Below are 24008 nucleotides of genomic sequence, written 5' to 3' on the forward strand. Positions count from 1 at the left end.
CATATATATGTTGTAAACCTGAAGACTTTTCTCACAGCTGCTTATTGCTAAACAGTGCCTTGTCCAGAAGGGGACAATCTGTGTCTCTAATTGCTGTCACTGAAGCCGAGATTCATTATGTGACTTTCCCATTAAAATGTGAGCATTAATTTGTATAATGAAATATCACCCACTGCAGTGTTCATTAGCCATGCCCTACTGTATACGGCACATTGTTAGCTACCTAGAAACTGTAGTTAATTTCACTAATGGATATTTCCCTACTTAGTGTTTGGTAGGAAATTTATACTGTAACATTACCTCTTAAACTTTTAAGGAAATTTAAATTCAATCAATTATTTTCTACAAAAGTTTGGGATGTCATTAAGGCAGGAAGAGCAAGGATGAGGGACTGTGGAGGAACAAAATGGGCTTTCAGTTTGTCTTAGAAATAGAAAAACAGTGGAGCTTGGATTCAAAACAAAAAAGAAAAAAAAATCTTCTTTTTGGAGATTTTTTTTTAAAAAAAAACCATTGCTCATGTGGGTGGGTGTTCCCACACTGAAGACAGTACCACATCCTCTCTTTGGGGGGAAAGGAGATGGGAAGAGCTTCCGTTTTAGCAAACTCATTTTTGGAAATGTATTCAGTGTGCTTTCATATTTGTTCAAGGTGTTATAACAGCCTGGTTACCGTATGGAGATGAAGAAATATGGAGGCATCAGAAGGCAGGTACATATACCCCAGACAGAAGGCACCTGGATGAGGTTAGTGAAAATTTCCATTTCCACCCACATTTTTGTGCCCGTCAGTGCTTGGAAAGCTTTTGGAGGGGAGAGGCAGCTTCTAGGATGGCACAAGAAACTGATCTTCTCCATGCCACAGGGAGAAATTCCACCCGGCCATCCATCCCAGGGGTCAGGGTATCTGCACACACTACCCTGGCCGTTCCCCTGCCTCGCCACCTCCCTAAGCTCATTGTGCTAGTGGGGAAACTGAGGCACGCGAGGTCAAGGAGTCCTGGCCTCGGGCCAGTCTGAGTTAGGGGTAAAGGAGAAGCCGGGGTGCACAGTACTTCCCTTTTAAGTCACCTGGAGGCTGCGTCAACACAACTTGTGAGTATAAGTCACTTCCTTCTCTCCTGCTGGTTATGGTGTGGACACACGCTGTTAAAGAAATGTTGCATTAATTCCCTAAAGCAAGCAGGAAATTCACCCAGAAAAGTTAACAACATCAATACGGTGCAGGGGTCACGAGAATGGCACTCTGAGTGACAACCAGATTGCAACCTGTAATACAGAACTGGACAATGCTGGGTAGGTAACTTCCTGTCTCTGAGGCTAGGTGTCCTCCCTTGCAATGGTGCAGGGGATGGAATTGAGGTCATCGTGAAGTTCTGTAAGGATTAGGGGCAAACTGATAGGCAGAGCCCAGCTCAGCGCCTGCACCTAGGAGTGCAGGGAAAGAGGAGGCTGTGGCTGATGATTGCCCCTGCTGCCCTGTCCTCATGGGCTGAATTGTTCTGCATTCAGCCAGCCAGTTTCCTCTTGCTATGTAGCTCTCCCCAACTCCCACTGTGGGTACAGCCCCTCCAGGGCTTCAGGGGAGAAATCTCTCACTTCCACCACTCTCTTTGGTCCCATATAGAAGGGAAATCCCATGCTTGGTGGCAGGAAAGCCAGCAAGGCCAGGAAGACATCTCCCTGTGTCCCACTCAGCCAGCACCCTGCTGCGACATTACCCAGGCAGCCCCTGGGGAATGGGCAGTGCCAGGCATGCCTTTCAGCCCCAGGCCAAGCCCCCGACCGTGGCTGATACCCCAGGAAAACCACCCTGTGCGGTTCCATTCTCATAAAGAGGTTCCCAAGTCAGGGCTAGACCAGTGTGTGCAGCACATCAAAACCAGATTAATAAGCCACCCGCATCATTTGAGAGGGGGGAAAAAAGTAATGAGATTTATTTTTAATTAGATGCTGAACTTTAGGGCCTCGGAGTCATCATGAGTGAGGTTGCTTATTACATTTCTCTATAATGGTCATTCCTGAGACCACAGCATTCTCCTGGGAAACCCTCACACCGGTGGGTCACCTGAGTGGATCCAGCCTAGAGTATCTCAGGGGGTTTGGGGGGAAAACACATGCTCGAGTCTTCCAGGAACACCTGCCTGCCTCCTGACCACCTCCAGAATACCCCTAAGCATTCACCTCCCCGAGTTGGGGCCGGAGAAGGGGACACTGGGTAGTGCATTTGTGGGCAGGCAATAATGAGATAATTGGCTAACTTTGAGAGAGAGCTTGGGACAACGCTGTCTCGAGCTGCATATTTGGACTAAATGTTTGCCTCTGCATGCTTATGATAGTTAATTGTGTGTGTCCACCTGAGTGGGACCCCGGGGTAGCTGGATATTTGGATAAAGGTGATGCTGAGGATGTGTGTGAGGGTGTTTCTGAATGAGATTAACACCTGAACCAGTGAGTTGCCTCCCCAAGGTGCGTGGGCCTCCTCCAAACTGTTGATGGAAGGCCTGGATGGAACAGAAGGCTGAGGAAGAGGGAATGTGCCTGACTGTCTTTGAGCTGGGCATCAGTCTTCTGCATTTGACCCTGACTCAGTATGAAACTTACACCGCTGGCTCTCCTGGGCCCCCAGCCTGCCAACGGCACATCTTGAGACTTAGCCTCCACAATGGCATGAGCCAGTTTCTTATCAAAAATGTTACGTATAAACACACACAGTCATGTGCCGCTTCACCACAAAGACACATTCTGACAGATGTGTCACTAGGCAGTTTCATCCTTGTGCAAAACATCACAGAGTGAACTTGCACAAGCCTAGATGGTACAGGTCAATCACTTGACCTAGCCTTTCTATGTAGTCAAGCTATAGTACATACAAGGTGTATGGGGTTGCTGCCATCATGATATCACATACTACTTTACAGTAAATTTTTTTTGTAAGTAGGATTACATTCTAAAATAACAATAAAAATAAAGTATAGGAAATGCATAATCTAGTTACAGAGTAGCCTGTTACCATGATCAAAAATTATGTACTATACATAATTGGGTATGCTATACATTTATGCAACTGGGAGTGCAGTAGGTTTTTTACACCAGCATCCCCACAAACACATAGGATTTGTGCTAGGGAGAGATGATGTCAGGAGGTGATAGGAGTTTCGGGCTCCATGATAATGTGTACCTTCCATCTGTCATAACTGAGTGTCATTCTGTGACATGGCTGCCCAATCTCCTGGGGGTTCTGATTCTCTGGACAACCCTGACACAGACTCCTTTGTACCCTGCACTGACTGCCTTTGAATTCGAATCACAGCTCTTGGGCTCTAGAAGAGACATTGCCTGTGCCCAGTGATCTGGTCCTAATCAGCCCAGGGTAACGTTTACGAGAGAAGAGAGGGTTAGTTTCTCCTCAGCTGCCCAACTGAGGGGGAGCCTCTAGGATTAGTCAGGTGTTAGGGATTCCCAGGGTCCTGCAGGTGCCTACCCTATGCCCTTCACAGATCTGGCTGAAGCCAGGGGACAGCAGAAACATCCTAGCTACATGCAGGCTGTCCCTACCCCGCAGGTGTTCAGAGCAATCTGACTAGTGAATGTACTCAGCGCCTCTAATAAACAGGTGTTGGGAGAAGAAGAGCAGTAATTAAGTTAATGCAGTGGAGAAAAGAAAGGAAAATGGTTTTTATCAGTTGATGTCATGCGATCAAGACTTCTAATAAGGATGGAGTGTGACAGAAAAATACAGAGAATGGGACCTCTTATAGCCCAACCAATTAAAATGTATTTATTACAGGTTGGATTTTTTTAAATGCACTCCTCTGAGCCCACGGTAGGAAAACTTTAGAAGATGACATTTCCGAGAACGTGTATTTTTCTTCCTAGACTTCTGTCTGCTGGACATGTCACTTGGAAATTACGAAAACACAAGGAGCAGAGGGGAAGGCAGTTGGGGGCATCTCAACCAATGGAGCCCCAGGAAATCATTTATTAACAAATAACTTGATTTTGATTTTTAATTACTTGTGTAATCTACACTTTTACATTGTCATAATGGATGTTTACTTCGGTGATTTATAACACGGAACACTTTCTGTTCTATTCAAATGCACAAGTGTAAGCATTTTCCAACTTCTTTGTTCTTAGATAAAAAGGAAATTGATCTTTATCTGGTTACCATTCTGCTTTTTAAACACGGCAAATGCTATTTCCGAGGGGGCTGGCGTTGGTGGAGATGTGAGGTTTCCATGGCTTCTTCCATTTTCTCCCTTATTCTAAGGAAGTTTCTGGAATACCCCTCCCGTCTTGCCTCTCTCAGCGTCTCCTAAGACAATTGGTCACAAACTTCAGAAGTTTGCGAGGCAGAGGTTTGGAAAAGGGATCTTCCTCCAGGTTTAAAATGGCAGAAAGCAATAGCCCAATATCCGTTGGCTTCCATCTGGGCTCAGCAGACTTCTGGCCACTTTGTTCCTAACATTCCCAGATGCACTCTGTGGAGTGTCTACTCTCCCCAGGCAGGTTGATGGGGATGGGGCACACAGAGTCGGAGATGCTCCTCTTTGAGAGGCACTGAGGAGCCTTTTGCTTTGCTGATCTACTCTCCCTTGCAAGGCCAGCCTCACCCAAGGTGACCTATCACCCACCCGACAAACCCAGCCCAGGGTGCTGAATTCATATTGGATAGAAGCATAAGATGCACCTGGCCTCCTTTCCACTGTCCTGCAGAAAGTGGGTATCCTGCAGACCTCATCCCTGTGCTGTGGTCTTTGGGTCTCAGAGCTACACAATTTAAGGAGCCCCCAGCTCCAACCTGGGTAGGAAAAGAAATAGACACTGGCATGAAAAACAAGGTGTCCGAGATGGCCCGCCTTGAGCCTGGCTCCTTTCACTAACTCCCTTACTGGTTCATTCATTCAGCAAATACTTCCTGAGTGCCTTCCGTGAGCCTGGTTCTGTCGTAGGTATTGAAGACATGGATGGACAAACAGACAAAAGCCTTTGCTCCCACGGAGCTCATACTCTAGTGCATGAACAGAGACAATAAAATGTACAAATGCATTGTTGGTCTGTCAGAAGAGACCTCTCCTTGAACTGTGGGGGGTGGGAGGTCTTCCATTCCATCCCCCACCCCACCCCTGGGGATCCAGCACTTCAGTCTGACTGTCATTGTGGTTTCTGATGGGTTCACGTGCTCCCTGCAAGATGAACCACATTCTCTCCTGCACTTGACCCAATGTCACCTTGCAGGGAGGGTGGGAGGAGGGCCACTCACTCACTCCAGGCTGGGTTCTGTCAATCAACCTTTCAAATAGACTCACTGGGCCCCTACTAGGTGTGAGGAGCTCTTGTAGGCCCCGGAGTTTACAGAAAGGATATCAATTAAAAAGGTGGACAAGACTGCCACCCTCATAAATCGTGGGTTTTGCTGGATGGGAGACCAACAGCGCATTAGGAAACGAAAATTAAACCAAGCAAGATCAGTTCAGAAATGTATTCATTTACGAAGAAAAATATAAGGCAGGGTGTGTGAGGGATATTTTAGACAGGGAAGTCAGGGATGGTGTCTTTGAATGGCTCACAGAGAAGCGAAGCCCCCAGAGACCACACGGAGGAACAACGTTCCATGTAGAAACTGGTGGTACAAAGGACCTATAGCAGGGACAAGCATTCTGCACTAGAGGAACAGGAAGAGGGTGTCTCAGAAAGAGGATGAGGATGGAAAACGGTCCAGGATGGGGGGCAGATCACAGGGGACTTCTGGGAGAGAAGCGGGACCTAGTACAGACTTTTAAGACATCCCTGTGGGGGCCTGGGATGACGCTATGAGACGCATGCTCCAGGACAGGCAGGGGCAGGGACGAGGCTATCCATGAGAAGGCCGTCTGTGGCACACTGTCACCTGTCCCCAGAGCTCCTCTTGGTGGCCGGGAGATTTGTGGGCCCCAGGTGGGGTTCCATGGGAGGGGGCTCTTCGTCTTTAACCACACGATGCAGACAAGGCCCGAATGTATTTGATATCCCTGCACAACCCTGAGCATTATTGATTCCTTGGGAAATAGACCACAATTATTTTTGAAAATAGATGGCATATTTGTCTATCCTCTGAAGCAGCTCATACTCCAATAGATAAAGTGTCAGGAGAAAAATCAAAGAAAATGGAGGTGTCCATATCTCAGATAGATTTTTTTTTTTTAATATTGGCCACGTACAAACAACTAGCAGAAAAAGCTAAAAAGGATAACAGCTGAGGGACCAGGAAGAAAGCAGAAGAGAAGTCCCCACGGCAGGGGGCCAGTAGGATGCCGAAACAAGAGAAGTGGCCAGAGCTGTCTGGTCACCGTTTCCCTCTGCTTGGTTAAGAGCGTCTTGATGTTTTCTTTAAGGAGACAGAGCTACCTCCACTTCATGTTGCCTGAGAAGACTGACACTCTCTCTCTGTCTACCCCAACTACGGCCTTATAACCAGATTGGGCCAAAGGAGCTCCTTAATCCCTTCTGAACTTAAGAGAGGCAAGCTGGGTGGGTCCCACCACTTCCACTCCAAAGACTCCTGGTTCAAATATGGGTGTCAGGAGGCTCTACTTCAAAGAACACCATCAGCTCAGACAGAACATCAATAGCCCAGACTGGGAATGCATGGGGGGGGGGTGTCATTTGGTGGGATGATCGTTAAGCACCAAATCAGGAAATTCAGGTCATCACTGACCCACCCAGTGCCACGCAGCCAGGCCAGTTGAGGACGTTCCAGGGTTAGTGACTGACACAGTTGTGGACCTGGGCCAGAAACACGGCCAGGCGAGGATGGGGGGTGGTTACACCTCCTCCTCGGCACTGTGCCCCCAGCTGCGCCCAGATCTCTCACCTGTGTGTATCCTCAGGTGGACCTTAAGGTGGTGGGATGTCCGGAAAGTTTTCCCACAGTACGGACAGTCCTTCATGGCCGAGCCCAGGCTCCTGTCGCGAAGCAGCGCCGGTTGCTGGACGCCGGCGGATCTCCCAGCCTCCTCGCCAATGTCTGCAGTGGAGGAGAAGGATTCTCACATCACTTCAGCACATGTCAGAAGTTGTTCACACCAAAACTGCTAACACCACACAAAGTTAAACATGTCAATACTACACCTGTCTATTTCATTCTTTAAATCTGACAGAATGCTGACAATTCATGTATTTTCTTGTTATTCTCTTAAATTATTTCATCTTTCCTATCATCATTTTAAGCAGCATATGGTACCTTTATATTGAACTGAATTAAACAAGAGAAGAAACAGCTGTGTCAGCAGCTGGTTTGATTTCTTCTTTTGCTTAGTTCCTATTAAATATTTTTTTTCCAAAAGTTTAAAAATGTGGGTGTTTGTGGAATCTGATTAATTTATAATATGGGCTAGCTGGAGAGTTCACTATAGGATCGAAATCAGATTTGCATTATAGCTGGCAACCAATAAAAAAAGAAAGAAAGAAAGAGAGAAAGAAAGAGAGAAAGAAAGAAAGGAAGAAAGAAAGAAAGAAAGAAAGAAAGAAAGAAAGAAAGAAAGAAAGAAAGAAAGAAAGAAAGAAAGGGTCTCAGCTGATTCCCTAAGACATGCAGACATACAGCTATTTTGGGACAGGAAAGAAAATTATCCAAAACTGATCATTTCTTCCTTGTAGAGTCTTGTATCCATTGCTGGCTTGTGTAATCGCATGAAAGGGAGAAGAAAAAGTATGGAAATGCGGTTCCACAATTAGCCCATGATAAACATATAGTGGCATATTCGAAGTCATGTGCAGAAACTCAGCTGCAAAACTCCCATAAACTTAGAGCCCTGCATTTAAATCTCCATGCAGTGACTTGAGAAGTTCCTCTGTAAAGTATCAATACAAATTTTCCTTCCTGCTGTTATTTGTTATGTAACCCAAACCATTAGAAAATGGAATAAAATTTACATACGGCTGCCTTCTGCACAGAAATGATGGGACATAATAGTAAATAAAACTGTGAAAATATCTGGTGGTTGGAGGATATGTTACTGCAGTACCCAAGGCCTCACATCACACTGCCGCCCAGGCGACATCCGGGGAGCAGGACCGGAGTTTGCAATCTTCTCCCTGAGGAGGGGAGGCAAGGGAGCCCTCTCTGGACTCCTTCCTGATTCATGGGTCTCCCCACAGAGCTGGAAGCTGAAGGCCTGGCCCAGAATCCAAGCCCCGGGGGCTCACAGGGTCCTTGCCGCAGATTCTGGTCCACCCTCTAGGCCTTGTGGTAAATCCCACTATGGGAACAAGGGGACCTTCTGAGATAATGAGCAGATCTGTGAGTTCTGCAGAGATGAGAATAAATAAAATTTGTACCTTCCAAGCAATGGAAAATGCAAATGGCTTCTATTCAGCAACATCCATTCCTGGTGTTCTCTGCTAACGGTCGGAAGGGACAGACTTATAGACCATGAACAAGATGAAGGCAAATGTGCTTTATTCTTATTTGAATGTTTGCTCCAAACAACTGTAGAAGAGCTTTGGCTTGGAGCACCCTTTGAATTTGGACCTTTGTGTGACCAGATAATCACCCTGGAAAAGTTCATTAAAACCCCACTTTTAATCCTAATTTTCCCAACTCTTCTAGCCATTTGGAAGAGGCATTTTTTTTCCCCACCATTTTGTACAAATGCAAAATGCATTTGGTGGACGAGGCTCATCCATGTCTACAACTCAAAGTCAGTCACCACAACTCAAAGTCAGTCACCACCCTACCAAGCGCTAGGTTAGTGGTCATCTAAATGAAAGCAGGCCGAGTCTCAGGGGCTGCTCTAGAGGTGGTTTATCCTCAGCCCAGAAGAGCAATAGACAGTTGTCAATCCCAAGTCAACCAACCAAGGTCTAAACTGGGGAAACACCACCTCCTCCTACCCATCTCCTCCTAGCCCAATGCACAGCTTGCTGCCTTTGTCTCCTGGCAGTACCCAGTTTTCCTTGTGCTGGGACCATGAGGTCAGCTTAAACAACCATGATCTTCATTAAAATTCTGCCCAAGTGCCACTCAAAACATAGTTCAGGTGCCCAATCGAAGTTCAGAGGCCAACCAGCTGTCGGTTTGAATTATTAACCGGACTTAAGTGTCCTGGATGTTGGCTTTAGGTAGAGGCAGGCAGGTGCAGACTTTTGAAGGTAAGTTCCTACAGGTCCTCCTGTCTTGTGACCGGCCCCTTTGCCCAGAAGCTTCCCCACCCCACCCCTGCCCTGTGAACAGCAGCAAGGTGGCAGCTATTGAATAAAAGCTGAAGGAGAGCCGGCGGAGGGAAGATTTCCCCTGGAGAGTTTGGTTAGTGCTTGTCCAGAGCACATTCTAGATAAATATGGAGACAAGACTGACGCGCTCCTCTGGAAGACTTTACAGAAGTTGGGGATGAGCTGCGCCTCGGTATCTGTCACTCTACCTGATGGCCTGTATCTGTTTCCCTTTTATCTTTCTATCTTGGGTATGTGTGGCCCAATAAAAAGAATAAATTTGTAAGATAAACAGCTTTCTTTGCAGATTTAAGAGTCTAATTTTCACTTTACACAGGAATGGCTTTTTTTCTGGGAGGGCCAGGAGGCCTATAGAGTTTACTCTTAGACTAATCCTCCTAGAAAAACAAACTCTACGCGGCGATGAAGGGGAAGGTGGGTGGTCCCAGGAAGTGTCCAGAGAGGCTGGAAGCCAAGTACAGTGAAGGCCGGGGAAGTTCTGGCCCAGCCGACTGCACATTCACAGGCCCTGTATATAAGTCCAATCTGGTGCCTGGGTGGGTGTGCGCTGGCCCAGCCCTGCCCAGAACCCAGAGAGCCCCATTCAGAAGGGAGGAGGCCCTGCTCCCAATGCTGTCTCTACCTGAGTGTAAAAGTCTGTCCCTTTGCAAACTGCAAGACCAACTTCCACGGCTTGGCCTGCCATACCACACAGTCACTGGCCCTGGGTGCCGCTCCAAGGAGCAGGTGGTAGAAAGGAAGAGGTATGAGAAAAAGTGCCTCTGTGATCCTTGGTCAGACCACCTGTGCGTTGGTCTGAGTTTTTTTTTTTTTTTAATTTCCTTTTATCCAACTTGCAGTTTTTCTTTTCTCTTTTATCAGTTACTTTCTCTAAGTGTGTTGGGTAGACTACAGAGGACAGCTTTGAACTTACCATCTGATCTGAGAAAGGAGGAGCCGCTCTACCTAGCAGGGGGCGTTTGGCTGCAGGTGGCCTTTGCTTAACACACCCTCCTCTTGGCTGTGCTCTGGGGTCTGCATGGTGGAGAAATGGCTGGGAAATAGCTCCTGAGGATGCCGTTTCCTTTCTTGACCCCACTGAATGCTCGGTATGGGTGCCACCCGTGACATTCCAGAGACACCCAGACTGCATTTGCCCTCTTCCCACAGTACCAGCCTAGGACCAGTGGGATGAAAAAGGGAAGCAACAACTCTGCCAGCTTTTCTCTGCACCTACCAGCAGAGACTTATTTATTTCCTATAAGAGAGGAGACAGATCCAAACCAGTTCAAGTTTTGTTTCACAGATACGTTATTTGGGAGTGAGGGGCCATCAGACAACAGACCTGACTAATTTCACCTTCTCAAGGTCAGAAACCATGCCTTCTGTATTTCCATTTTCTTGTTTTAATGAATCCTCCAAGTGAACTGCGAGTTTGCCTAGGTCAAGTTGACATTAAAGAGCATACCTTCCCTACGTCTTCCTGGGGGGCGGGGGACCCACAGCTGTGGGCTGAAGAAAGAGATGGGGGGGTGGAGGGAGATGGCCACGGACCTTCTTAGAACCGTCATCATCCAGTAGACCATAAACGGACAGTACTGGAAAGACACAGAGATGCTTGGAAAAACCAATAACATTTCAAAGTGGAAGTCTAGACACAAAAGTTAGAGTCCAGATACTGGAGTGATTGTTCAACGCCATCCCTTGCGACGGGCTATCTTGCTGTACGCAAACATGATTCGAATTTTACGGCTGCCTCATGATACACTCAACCTCATTAATATATGGTATGTTTAGAATTTGAAAACTTGGTTTATAAAATGCCTTTGTACCTTAAGGGCAGATTTCCCTGCAGATTATCTTTAAACATACTTCCTTGGTTTATTTAAAATAGGCTTGTTTGCTGACAAGGCTGTCCCAGGAGTTGGGTGGTGGAGTCCTTTCCTCCTGGATAGAGAAGCCTGCCTGTCCTTGGGCAAGTTTCTTCACCCTTCCCCTGGCCTTTAGTTCCTTTCTCACCCAGGGGCCTACAGCTCTGGCTTCCTGTAATCCTGGAAGAACCCAAGTCCACACCAGGCTGTCTCTGCCCACTGCCACGTAGTAACCTCACTCCAGAACCAGATAAGAAACTGCAGATGAGTCTTCCAGAGATGGAAAGAAACGACCATCAAAGGGACAATAAATACTCCTTGAATATTCCATGGACCCCTCCATTTCTCAACTTCCTCTGTGCTAAGTGGAGACCAGGTGACTCGTTCCACCAATGGATGAAAACAATGCAGAGGGTTTAGCAAGCCCGCACCTCTGCCTCTTTCTGCACAAGGATTGAGAGAGGGGAATCACCAGATGGGTGGGAGCCGACCAAATCAGACGTTGCATGAATGAGAAATAAATCTTGGCAAAGTTAAAGCACGGAGATTTAGAGGGCTGCTGTTGTGGGAGGTGGTCAGGAGCTGACTACGAGGAGTAGACCCACTGATGAGGGGTTCTGGGTTCTACCTAATCTCCCAGCTAGTCCTGTTTCACAGAATGAGAGACAGAGCCGAGACCCAAAGAAGCAACGTGAAACAAAAGAAAGACAGGTATTTTAAGTTGTGCCTGTTTTCTCAGTTCTTACTTCATCCTGCTGCTAGACAGCCTGATCCTTCACACTCCCAAGAGGATATTTTGGAAATATTTCGCTAAAACCAAAATGACAGTGGTGATGATGGTATGGATGGCGGTGATGGTGGTGCTGAAATCCACGCAGTGGATGGAGACTCACTCCAGCAACCTCACGAGGGAATGGCGCTCTCTGTACACGTGGGCGTTTATTCCTTCATTGCATAAAATGCCACGGTATTTTAATTTCTGTGGAACTTCCAGTTCTACAGTAAATACGTTTTCCCTGGTGACTTGTCAGTTAATTCTGAAAGTCTACCTTGTGTAAAGAGATCTCAAAAGCACGGCTCTCACTTCATTAATGGAGGGGGAAAAAATCTATTTGTGGAGATTAAGAGGGGAGGGGCTGTTTAGCAAGACCCCCAAACTTCACCTCTCTCTTAATGTCTTTGCCCACATGTACCAGCATGCTAAGATCTTTTCAGGGGTGTTAAATAACTAACACCCTGGAGAAAGTCCTAAGGAATGATGTATAGTTCCTCTTAAAAGCTTAACACTTTCCCTGAATTTGAAAACTTTAAAATTAGTAGGCTCCAGTAAAACAGTGATCAAGGTGGTAAAGATTCAAGGTCAAGGTAAAAAAAAAAAAAGTGGGGGCCTCCTTTGGTTTTAAAAAATGATTTTAAAATTAATGGCATGCATAAAATTGTAACATCACTGTAAACAACCCTACTTGTTCTTGGAAGACATAACTCGTGGCTTGGGTCAGTATTAACTTCTTGTCTCTACTGTTTCATCAGAGTTCTGAGTTTTATGATGGCCATATATAGTCCTGTTAACCAGCTAAGTATTCGTATGGATTGGTGAAATTATTTGTTTAAACAGAGAGTTATTTCAAAAAAAGGATGCCCACTTATAAGAAGGCAATAGCCTACTTCTTTGGGTGTTACTTGGAACAGGAGACTGGCCTGGCCCCAGAGCACGTGAGGTGGAGAGGTGGAATGTTCTGTTTCACCATTTCCCACCTTCACCCCAAACTCAAAGCTGAGCAGAACTCCAATCCTATCTTGGTTTTGGCAAGACAGGATTTCTATTGGGGAAATAGGTCATTAAGAGGCTAAAACTTTCTTTTTAAAAAAAAAAAGACAGAAAAATATAAGATACTTGGATTTCAAATAGCTTCTCTAGAGCAACATTTTGATGAGTTAAGTGAAAATGAATCAGAAACACATGGATTAAATTTCCCTTAAAATACACAAGGGTTTTAAAATCAAGCATTGTGGGCCAAATGTGTTTCTGGTTTGACCAAGCCCAGAGCCCTTTCTTAATCGCCTGGGGAGTCTATGAAACTCTCCTGCTGGTGATCGGGCCACCCATGGGGGTCTCTTTCCTTCTGTATTATGTGATGCCACTGTTGACAGTATCCCCTATAATCCTCAGGCTGCCGGCTCTTGTGGCCCTGAGGGTCAGCTGTGAGCTGATTAGGGGCAGCCTAGGGACCGTGAGCCAGTGCTGTAGCAGGTAGGGTGTGGGATTCATGGAATCCACTGTGACATCAGGTGTGATGTGCTCTCTGGGCTTTGCACAAGTCTCTTCCTTCTGTCCTGGTCAGGGACAGTGGGCTGTAGCCCAGTCCAGACACCACTAAGGGTGAGTCAGGACAATTAATATCACCCACAAACCTGGCCTTGGTGAGCAGAAGCAGAGAGAACAACAAATCTGCAAAACAGCCCAGGGAAATGCTGTCCCCTGGATCAGCCTCTAGTTCTTTCAAGGGACAGATGGATTCCTGGATTCATTGCTTTTTAAAATCATCTCCAACTCATTGACATCCCCAAGCCCCTCTCCAAGGGGCCCCCATTATTGTTTTGATCTCATTCCTGCTCCCCTGCCTGTGCTCCGGCCTCCGTCTTTCCGTTCTCTGCAAGCTCCCCAAGGCTGGTTCCCTGTTTAGGACCTTTGTCCCTGGTGCCCCCCCTCTTGAACTCTCTGTCCCAGAACTCACCAGGAGACTTCTCATTCAGACTGCCATCCAAAACACACCAGCTCAGGAGGCCACTTCTGACCACCCTATTGGACAGAAGGAACCTCCCAGTCCCTGGCTCTCAGGACGGCTCTCTCCCTGGTAGGCTCCTTGACAGCACATGGGGCCCTTGCACACTGCAGTGACCTGGATATTGTGCTTACTGCCTGTCCTCTCCCTGGAACCAGGGGCTCCAAGACAACAGGGTCCAGTTATTACTGTCTAATATTATATCACTAGCACATGGCAAGTGCTCAGCTCATAGAAGGTGCTCAATGAATACTCTCTTGAATACACTGAAGATTCACAGGAGGCAAGAGAAATGGAATTTAGATGCTCAGATCAGCTCCAGTGAGAGGAAAGGTACTTTGATGAGCCTGGGAGGAAATGGTCCTAGGACACAGTCAACGTATCTGAAGTGCTTCAGAGTGCTCAGTGCAAGAGTTTGGGGTTGGAGTTTGAGGCAACGGGGTAGGGAAGGCAGAGGATGTCTAGGGAGGCTTCTTGGAGGAGGTGTCCCAGTTCTCTCTCTCTCTCTCTCTCTCTCTCTCTCTCTCTCTCTCTTTAGGTGGAAGAAAATACAAATGCGCAACTATAACCATCAAGGCCGTGAGTAAGCACTTCAGAACGTGAAGGTCCACAGCTGAATAAGTCAGCTTCTGCCACGACATATGCTCAATTCCTGGCTAAAGGGCACCAGAAGAAACAGCCCACAAAAGCACAAAGAGACATTAGTCCATAGAAGGGCACACCAGAGCACATATTTGTGAGGTAATCTATGACCCAGGTGCTATCATAATTATTCTAAAATATTTGTTATATCTTCCTCTTTTTTTTTCATAATTTAAGTACTCCTTTCTCTCTGGAAAAAAAATAGAGAAAACTATAGAAGGCTCTACTTTCAGTAAAGCATAAATTCCCAAAAGATTTCTACATAATTTATTTTCTTTAAAAAAAAAAACTATAGCTTTTAAGATCCTCTTAAGATAATTTACAGCCCCCTCCTAGATGGGTGGGAGTGGGGGTGGGGAGAAGATCGGGGGAGATCTAACTGCAGGAATTCTTTCCTAAATGACACCGAGAACTGGCTGGACCAATCTTTTTTAAAATGCATTTGGTCAGTCGCCATAACTTGTGGAGCTGAGTTTTCTCCTGGGAATCGCGCACATGGAAAGGAGAGAGGATGATTTGGAGATAACGTCTCCCCTGGAGACATGTTTTGCCATATTCTTTTTTAAACAAAGAAGACATCTTAAGCACCTTGCAATATCTTTCATTTAATAGTTGGCAGAAGGCAAGTCCCTGATGAATGCTGGCCTGTGTCTTTCTCTTTAACCAGCTGAGTGATCCAAGCTTTTAATATAGCCGTTCCAATTATTGTAAAAGTCATCTAGTACCTTATAACCACAAATATTGACAGTTTATTGCACAACACATTCCTGACATTTGAAGGTCACACCATACATAATACATACTCTTTTATAAAAGTGTCTGGAACAAAGAGATACATGATAAGCAATTACCTCTCCCAGCTTGTACGTATGTATGGTTCGGGGCTGACTTGGGGTTGCACGGGAGATACATGCACCATTTTAAATAATCTATTAAGGCAGCACGGAGACATTCATGATGGATAATTATGAAATGGCTCATGCACACGCTGCCGTCGGATTGGCTGGCCGGGGCGTGGGGTCTGGGCAATTCTCCTCCACTGAGTTCAGGTCACAATGCCACTTCGCCACAGAGAGCCCTGCTTCACTTCACAATCGGATTTTCCCCCAAAGCCATTAAGCATAAAAGACTCACAATATGTTCTTGTTTTTCATACTGGTTTACATGTGGCTGAAAGGAATTTTAAAAATCCGCCAGGCCCAGTTCAGATGCATCGCTAGGGGCGCTGACCTCAGCTTGGACACAGCCACACCACCCCTCCCCAGGGCTGTGGCATCGACAGGAACCTGTGGCATGCCAGCCCTGACTTGAGCCCAGCCCAGGGGTAGGAGGCTGCCAGGCTTGGGAAGGGAGTTTCCAATAATTTGATGGCCACTGAGGCCACCTGGGAATCTCAGGGGAATATCTGGAATAGAAGGTGCTTTTCACTCAATCCTTCCCCAATAGTTTCTCCGTCTCAGCCCCACTTCCAGAGTTAAATCTGAGAAACAGATTCAAAATACAGAATGAGTGGAGAGGGTTTTTGCAATCCAAAAGGCCCCAAGTCAAAACCAAGTTCCAAGGCTGGGGATGCCGCTCAGTGGTGGAGCACTTGTCTAGCCTGTGTGAGGCCCTGAGTTTGATCCCTGTACTGCAAAAAGAAAACAGCACAAGTTCCACCAATTCTTAGTTGCAGAATTGGGGCAAAGTTCATAACCTTCCCAAGATTCAGTTTCCTTATCTGCAGAGATGGATCATAATCCCTACCTCAAACAACTGAGTATAGTAAGGTCCCTAAATCACTTATCATAGTGCCCTGCACAGGCTAAGCTCCAGTTAACAATGGTCTTTCACATGAATACTGCCAGAGTGACATTCTGTCTGCAAGGTTGCCATGGGGTGCAGAGAGACTTGTGGTCACCAGCTCTGTGGACTCAGACACATTCAAAACCCCAGAAGGAGGGTCCATGTTCCCTTTCTAAGAAGTCCAGGTTGGAGCAGTTTCTCCAAAGCTTGAACATAGGCAATTCTCCCAAGTGCACAGCGAAAAACAATTCAGGCTGCAATTGAGCTTTGCATAGATGACAATCTTTAATCACAGATGAAGCGGCAGGTCATTAGAATCTACACCAAACTCCCTTCCAGATGATGCTGATGACTGCCGCTTTATATATATATATATATAAGCGTGTGCGAACGCAAGTATATATATATGTAATACATATATATTTTTAGAACCGTATTAAAATAATCGGCAGACCCTCAAGATAATCAAAAGTCCCTCCAAGAGTAATTTTATTTAGGCTTCCAGAATGAATGTCCTAAAATTTAAGACATGGGATGGAAATGATTTCTATAAAGATGACGCGTTTATTAGCATTAAATCCCAGGGAAGAGGGCTTCCTTATAAAGAACACATTTTTGCATCTGAAAAGCAAGCCTATTAGGCTGTGTGTGTGTTTCTTTAAGAAGCTATTCTGTTTTAGAGGGTAGCGTGTAAGATAGGGCACCACGTGACCAGGAGGTTGCTATGGTAAATATGCATTTTTTATTGAAGAGTAAACAGTGGCAGAAAACAAGTGTCAATTGCCAGCTCTGAAGTTAACTGCCATTTTTGAGCTACACGGACTTAGCTAGCCCTTTTTAATTTGAGGACTTTTATCAGAAGGACACCATCATTGAATCAAGATTTAAAATCATTTTGAATAAATGCCGAATTCTTCAATACCTTTTATCAATAAATATTTTATTTGGCATGTAAAAAACATCTACCCAGCTCTGCCAATCAGACTCAGCACAGAGATGTTTCTGGAGATCTGTTGCCCAGCTGGTGGGTCTCCAAAAGACAAAGCCTTCAGCATTGGCTCAAGCCACAGAGCAGAGGAGCCAAGGAGACAGCCGAGACCACCCCATTGTCCCCATTGTCCCCTGTGTCTGTACCTGCTGCTGACAAATGGCAGCCAGAGCTGATGCCCTGGGAATGGCCCTCCTGATCCAGCCTCAAGTGCCCCCGACAAGACTGATGTCTCAGGCTGCTCAAAGGGCAGTGCACTTCAGCCCACACGACTGTCACACATTTAGCAAAGTTTTCACTGATTTCCCTTTTGTAGCCATTGGCAGGAGTGTGAATTTATTCCTGGTGGTTCCTGACCGACAACTTTGTTTTCCTCTGATACATCCACATGTGTGATCTTTCTCAACTATCAATCGGACCATGTCCCTCCCAAGTTAAAACCTGGGATGGCGCCACATCCCATCCCTAGTGGGCCCTCAGCTAGCTCTGCTGGTTAGATGAAGCATGCACTGTGTTCTTCTCTGTCACCCGTTCTCTTTCTAGCCTTCAAAATGCATAGGACTCAGGCATGGATTCTTCATCTTACACCCCAGCACATAATAGGTCTCTAAAACGACATGAGGAACGGAGGTGTCAATCAATGAACTAGCCCTAGCTCCAGAGCTAGCTGCCCTCGCTAGCACTTTCATGCAAGAGGATCAAGTTTGGACATTCCTCCTATGATCGCATATGTACTAAGCCTTGGCAAAGTTCTCAAAGGAGACTTTCTAGGCTCTGGGAATCCCACAGACAAGTCCAAAGGAGTTTTAACCAGTGACAAAGAAATGACAAGACAAGAAGAATGTGTCCTTCAAGGTCTCCCTAAAACTAGTGAAAAAGAACCAGCGGCCCTCATTGTGTAGGAGGGAGGGGAGCAACAAGCAGTTGAGCAGCATCCACATAGTCCCCAAAAGGGCACAGAGAAGGTCTGGCCCTCCCCAATCCCTGGGAGACACATAAGCAGTTGTTCATTCCACCTGAAGGCACCAGTTTGGGCATTAGAACACCTCATAACACTGAAGCTTGTTTGATTTCTGAGTTCGATCTGAGTTCGAATCTATACTCTGCCAGAGCTAACTCTGTGATCAGAGCAAACTGCTAAAGCTTCTTGAACTTCAATTTTCTTGTTTGTAATAGTGGATCATTGGATAATGGTGCTTAACACAAAAGAAGCAGCATATTTCCTGAAATACAGGTAGTGCCTTGTAAGACCTTTGTACATTTTATGCCTGCAATGGTGCCAGGTCAAATCGGGAAAGCCCCTGGCTCTGTCCATAAGCAACTTTGGGCTCCAATATGGTGCTACCACATCTAAACTATGTTTTTGCAAAGGTTTCTGACTTTGCCCAGCCCCTAACAATGTCAGATGGGAATAAGGACACCTATTTTACAATCCCTGATGAAAACCAAATGAGATCACAAGGGGAAAGAAATCTTGTAGTTTCCCAACGTGCAGTGCCTTTTGCTCACCCAGAAGGTCCAAAACATAGATAAAGCGTGACAGGCCAGGGACCCTGGAGTCACACTGGGCCCTCCAAGGTCGGTCCCTCCCCTGCAGATTCCAAGTAGGATTTATATTGTCATGGTGCATTGTGCCATCAACCCGCTGTGACAGGAACCTACATAGGTGAAGCAAGCCATTACACTCCCCCATTCTCTAGCCCTGAACTTACAGCTCATTAGGCACTTGTCCTCCAAACATCACTTTGAGGTGAGTCGGTGAGAGCCTGGGGGAAGGAAGACCTAGGAGGAAGGTAGGGGATTCGCATGGCAGGGAGAAGTGGGGTAGACAGGTCACAGCAGCTCAGGCCTCATGTCCCCAGCTCCATCTGGAAGATAACTGGTGGAATGACACGGGGAGCTGCCTCTCAGCACCTGTGCCCAGTGCCCCACTCATCGGGATGTCCGCTGGCTCACGTCAGCCTATCAGGCCTGCACATGAGGAATCTGTATCCTGAGAGAACCCCTGGCCAGCCCATGTTCTGTCCCAGGACAGCTCAACCCCGACACTGAGAAAGAACTTCAGAGCTGTCTGTGGACAGAGGGCTGTGACATGGGACTACGATAGGATTTGAGGGACAATGTTGTGATCCTTCCTGGGAACTTTCTTCAATGACACCTAAAGAAGGCTCTGAAGCTGCTCCCACACCCCCTACTCGGCTGTTCTGGGTCTGTCCCGGGCATTTCCAGAACATCCTAAACTTCTTATGCCAGCCCTATTGGCATGCCAGATGGAAATCTCCAATACACCTCATAATCTTAGCACACACTCTTTCTTCAGACACCAGCTCGGAACCCCCACTTCCCTCCAGCCTGAGTCATCCTGCTTATTCTTGAAGGTTCCACTCCAGTGACACTTGCTTAGGGAGATGTCGTCTGACCTTCCACACTAAGTTGGTTCAGTTCAGTCACCCCAGAACTTTACCTGCAGGACACCTGTTAGAGTCTGTGCTTAGCACAGGTTGAGTATCCCTCATCTGAAACACGTGGGACTGACAGTGTTTTGGGGGGTCTATAATTTTTTTGGAGTTTTGGAATATTTGCACATATACAATGGCATATCTTGGGGCTGGGACACAAGAGAAAACAAGAAATCTGTATATGTTTCATAAACCTTCTGCCCATAGCCTGATGATAATTTCATACAATAATTTCAGCACCTCTGTTTTGACTAAGGCCCGTTACATGAGGTCAGGTGTAGATCATATCAAAGTTTCAGACTTTGGACTATTATGGATTTTGAATTTTCAGCTAAGGGATGCTCGATCTACACATATGTGTGGGATCACCTGTTTAATTTTTTTTCCCTTGACACTGTCCACTCTTTAAAGGTTGGAATGAGGTCTATTTTTCTCGCTCCCATGTCCCTTAGTGTCCTGGCACTGACTCAGTAAATACTGGTGACTGAGTGAATGGCGTTGGGAGTTCTGGGCAGCCCTTTCCCAACAGTGTGATCTAAAGGTGGGGGGGTTGCTTTTTCCTTTTAGGTACTTAATGAGCCTCCACTGATCAGCCCTTTCTAACAGTGCGAGGTCCAACACCAAGTCCAGATGGCCTGTCTCTGAGAGGGTAGAGGCTGCAGTGGCTCTCATCAAGAAAGGAAGGTGACACATGACAAAGGAAGTCTGATCTCTGTGCAACCTGTTCCCACTTCCTTGTCCTCTGCCAGTCTAGTCAATTCTCCCAGGGCTCCAGCCCGTTGCTTGTCCAGCTGCTCAGAGGGCAGCGTTCTCACCACCAGAGTTCAGGCCCAAGGAGGAAGAGAACTGGCCTGTGTCCCTGGAGCCCCACCTGTCCCCCTGAGCCTTTCAAGGCTGCCCCAAACTCCTCCCACCTCAAGGCTCCTCCCTGTCCACACCTGCCCAGCCAAAGCCTGTCATGCGCACAGAGACTCTGCAGCAAGCTGAAGGCTCTCGGAATCCCCACCCCAGAGCTGGGCCACGTGAGACAGGTAAAATAATTTGTGCAAACAGAACCTCAGGATGTGATCGGCGGCGGCGTGGCTGCTGGCCCAGGACCGTGGCTGGTGGAGAAAGCAGAGTCCAGGCCCCAGGGCAGTACATCAGGCTGTTGGCTCCACCTGGGTTCTTCCACTGAGTTTCTGAGCCTGTAGGAAAGTTCTGTCCAGACATATGTTCTTGGGGGCATCCCACATGCACTACCAGAATGAGGAGGAATGCTGGGCTCTCTGTCTGTGGAGTGGTTGCTGGACGTTCCTTTTCCTCAGCCCAGAACCCACGGCCCCCCAGCCTTGCTCACAGCTTTCCCCAAGCCTCCATCCCTCTCCCCTGGCTCACCCCTGGTGGGCATCACCCACTATCAGCTCCGCAACAACTCTTGGGTCTGCCTGGTTAGCTGTGGCACCCAGGCACCCAGTCTCTAGCAAGGTGCCTGGCACACAGTTAGCACTTAATAAGTCACAATTTTGACAAGATGATACCACTTTGCCCGGCTAGACACTGGTGACTTTTTCTTTCATATGGAAAATCACTTTCTCCTTCCCTTTGGAAGCCCCTGTGCACTAATATTCAAACAGCACTGTGCGCACAGTGCGCATGATCCGTGATGCTAATTTCTATCCCATAACTGGGAGAGACAAGTAAATGTTGCAAGGTTATTCAAAACTCCTGCCCCTTATCCTCTGACTTCTCCTTAGGGGGAAACGGCACAGGAATACATTTCCTCATCTGTATGTTAAAGCACGGTTATAATCCACCTATCATGATTGCAATTTTGGGAATCAAAATGGAGATCCAAAACAGCAGTGTGATCTACATTTTAGCCACATACATTATAATAAATTAAGTCAAAGAAAGAGTTCTGCATTAACTCTATCTCTGTTTCTTTAATACCCTCTAAGGATACTGAAGCCACCCTCCAGAGCACTGGGCCTTCCCTGCCTGCTGCCCAGGCTGCTTCATTGCGCTTGCCCCACCACCTGCAAAGGGACGTTACAAGGCCAGGTGCCTAGTGACAGCAGCATTGGGCACTTGCAGCATCTACTTTATCTGGCTTCTGTGAAGCCACACAAAAGAAGATCCTGGCCATGGGCATGCAGAAGCTTCTGGAAAAAAGCATGGTGGGCAGCAGACTAATGGGAGAGTATTAGGCCGACACTTGTGGACCCACAGCTCAATGGATGGACCTGGAGCAGGGAGGTGGAAGGGATGCACAGTGCCCACTGTCCAAATGACTCAGCTCAAGTTCTATTCCACCCTTGGGCCTCTTTGACCACTTCTGTAATCTGCAGGGCTAGGAAAAAGGTCCCGTCCCCACAGGATTTTCAGGTGCTAAATTTGTTTATAACATCTACAAATTTGGGACATTTCACTCTCACGTGGTCAGGGTTTCTAGCTTCCCCTAAGAAACTCTGCCATCTCCCAAAGCCAGTCCTTGGTCCCAAGGATCAATGGCTGCTGTGACTGAAGAGTCAGGGCTTCCTCCCCGGCCATCCCCTTCCCCATCGGAGCTCCCTACCTGACTGGCTCCACCCTGTAGGCCTCTTTCTGAATTTGCCATCTTAGCCCAGAGGATCCGGGACGCCCTTTCCACCTCTTAAAAAACACTCTTAATAACCTCAGTTGAGCAAACAAGGCAGAAGCCTCCAGACTAATTCTCATAATTATGATGGGTCTATTATTTCAAAGCCAGCGATGATTGTGGGGTCAGGTACTCAGAGGAAGAGGGAAAGAAACATTCTTTAAAGTGATAGCAAATATCCTCTGCTTTCTTTGCTATAACACCAAATTGCATCCAGAAATTCTGAAACGTGTGCTCAGAACCTTAATCAAATTTCAAAGAGCCCTCAGGAGGAAGGGCAGCCATCGGAAAGATGGAGGCACTGGAGGGTCAATTTGAGGACCATGTCACAGCTTTTGGTGCTATGTCTCAAGTGAAGAGGGTGGTGACACCTTCTCCCTGCTGACCTGGGCCAAGGGTCTCTGTCCCTCACCATCGCTGGCCTTTACCCACCTGCTGCAGGCTTGGGAGGCCTGACCTTCTTTCTGCCCCCTCGGGAGCTTCCTCCTCTTTCCCCGTGGCTGCCACAAAGCCTGGCCCAGCCTCTCCAGCACACCTCCTCCCTCTGCACCTTTCCCCAACATTTCAACACAGTGCCTTGCTGCTTAGGACTGCTCACTAATTTTCATCACGTGTTTTGATTCCAGCCTGCTTACCAAGAGTACCCCGTGGGTTTGTCTGTCTCGTAATCACCGACAAAGCCGGGCGGAGGGCTGGCCCACAGAGTCACTCAATAAACACATGTAGGTTGACCTTTCCATTGTGAAAGACACCATTATGATCTCCTCTGGGGCTTTCTTCCTAGGGCCTCTTTCAGGAGAAAGACAGCCCCAACCAAGTCGCTCAAAACACTTTATAGACTTTCCGGCCTCTTTCTGGCCGCGTTTGGGCCCCCGTGTGTTGGCTTCCATGTTCCCCTCCTGTAACTCCTGAGCTAATTTACCTGTCAAGTACGAATGAAGTGCCTGAGACAGCGGCAAAGGAACCACAATAGGCCACTGGCCCCGGGCAAAGAGAGGCTGCCCAAGAGCACCAGGGTGGACCGTAGAGGAGCATCTGGAACTTTCCAGATTCACCCAGGCATCTTGCATGGAGGTGCCCAATTCTCTCCACGGTCATCATTCATTTTAAAGAATCAGGCTACTGCAAACGCACCCCTAGAACACGCTCTTCCTTTCTGCCCTTGCCCTTGGGGACAAATAGCTGGACCTGTCTAAGGTTCTCAACTGGGTCCATTGATGAACATTCTTGCTTTCTTTCTGGGAGCTTCCATGAAGAAGAGGAAGAGTAGGAAGCAATTCTGTGCCCAATTCCACTTTGTCCACCATGGATCTGAGGCTAAGCAATGAGTCCCAGGAAGCCCCTGTTTGGTCGACGACCCTTGGAGGTGCCTTCATTGCTCCTGTGCTCTGTTTCCTGCTAAGCTCCGGCTCTGGACCCACAGCATGAGACACTTCCAATGAGGAAGACTAGAGCTGGGATTTTTACCCTAAAGGAGCTCCACATGCATGAAGAAGGTCAAAATAAACATGCCGAGTGTCACGGCAATCACACTAAAATTAGAACTAGCGTTGACATAACCCATTATGATGATTATTATCACGAGAGAGACCGACATGCATCAACTGCATCCTCTGTATGATCTAAATCCATTTGCACCATCCCATTGAACAGGTGAGAAAACTGA

General features: G+C 47.1%; 1 protein-coding gene across 17 annotated transcripts in view; it reads right to left on the reverse strand.

Annotated features, from left to right (window-relative positions):
• Znf536 (zinc finger protein 536) overlaps nucleotides 1-24008 on the reverse strand; it is a 431882-nt gene that overhangs the window by 156346 nt on the left and 251528 nt on the right. For 15 of the 17 annotated variants that reach the window (XM_078032225.1, XM_078032215.1, XM_078032220.1 and 12 more), the window contains 2 exons: nucleotides 6856-7008; nucleotides 1058-1145 (listed from right to left, as the gene is read on the reverse strand). In XM_078032225.1, coding sequence (XP_077888351.1) covers nucleotides 1058-1145; nucleotides 6856-7008 — 241 coding nt within the window. The remainder of the gene's footprint in view (nucleotides 1-1057; nucleotides 1146-6855; nucleotides 7009-24008) is intronic. The other 2 variants (XM_040279740.2, XM_040279741.2) reach the window with 2 other exon arrangements.

Source organism: Ictidomys tridecemlineatus, chromosome 15 (assembly GCF_052094955.1).
Source record: "Ictidomys tridecemlineatus isolate mIctTri1 chromosome 15, mIctTri1.hap1, whole genome shotgun sequence".
Classification (NCBI taxonomy): domain Eukaryota; kingdom Metazoa; phylum Chordata; class Mammalia; order Rodentia; family Sciuridae; genus Ictidomys; species Ictidomys tridecemlineatus.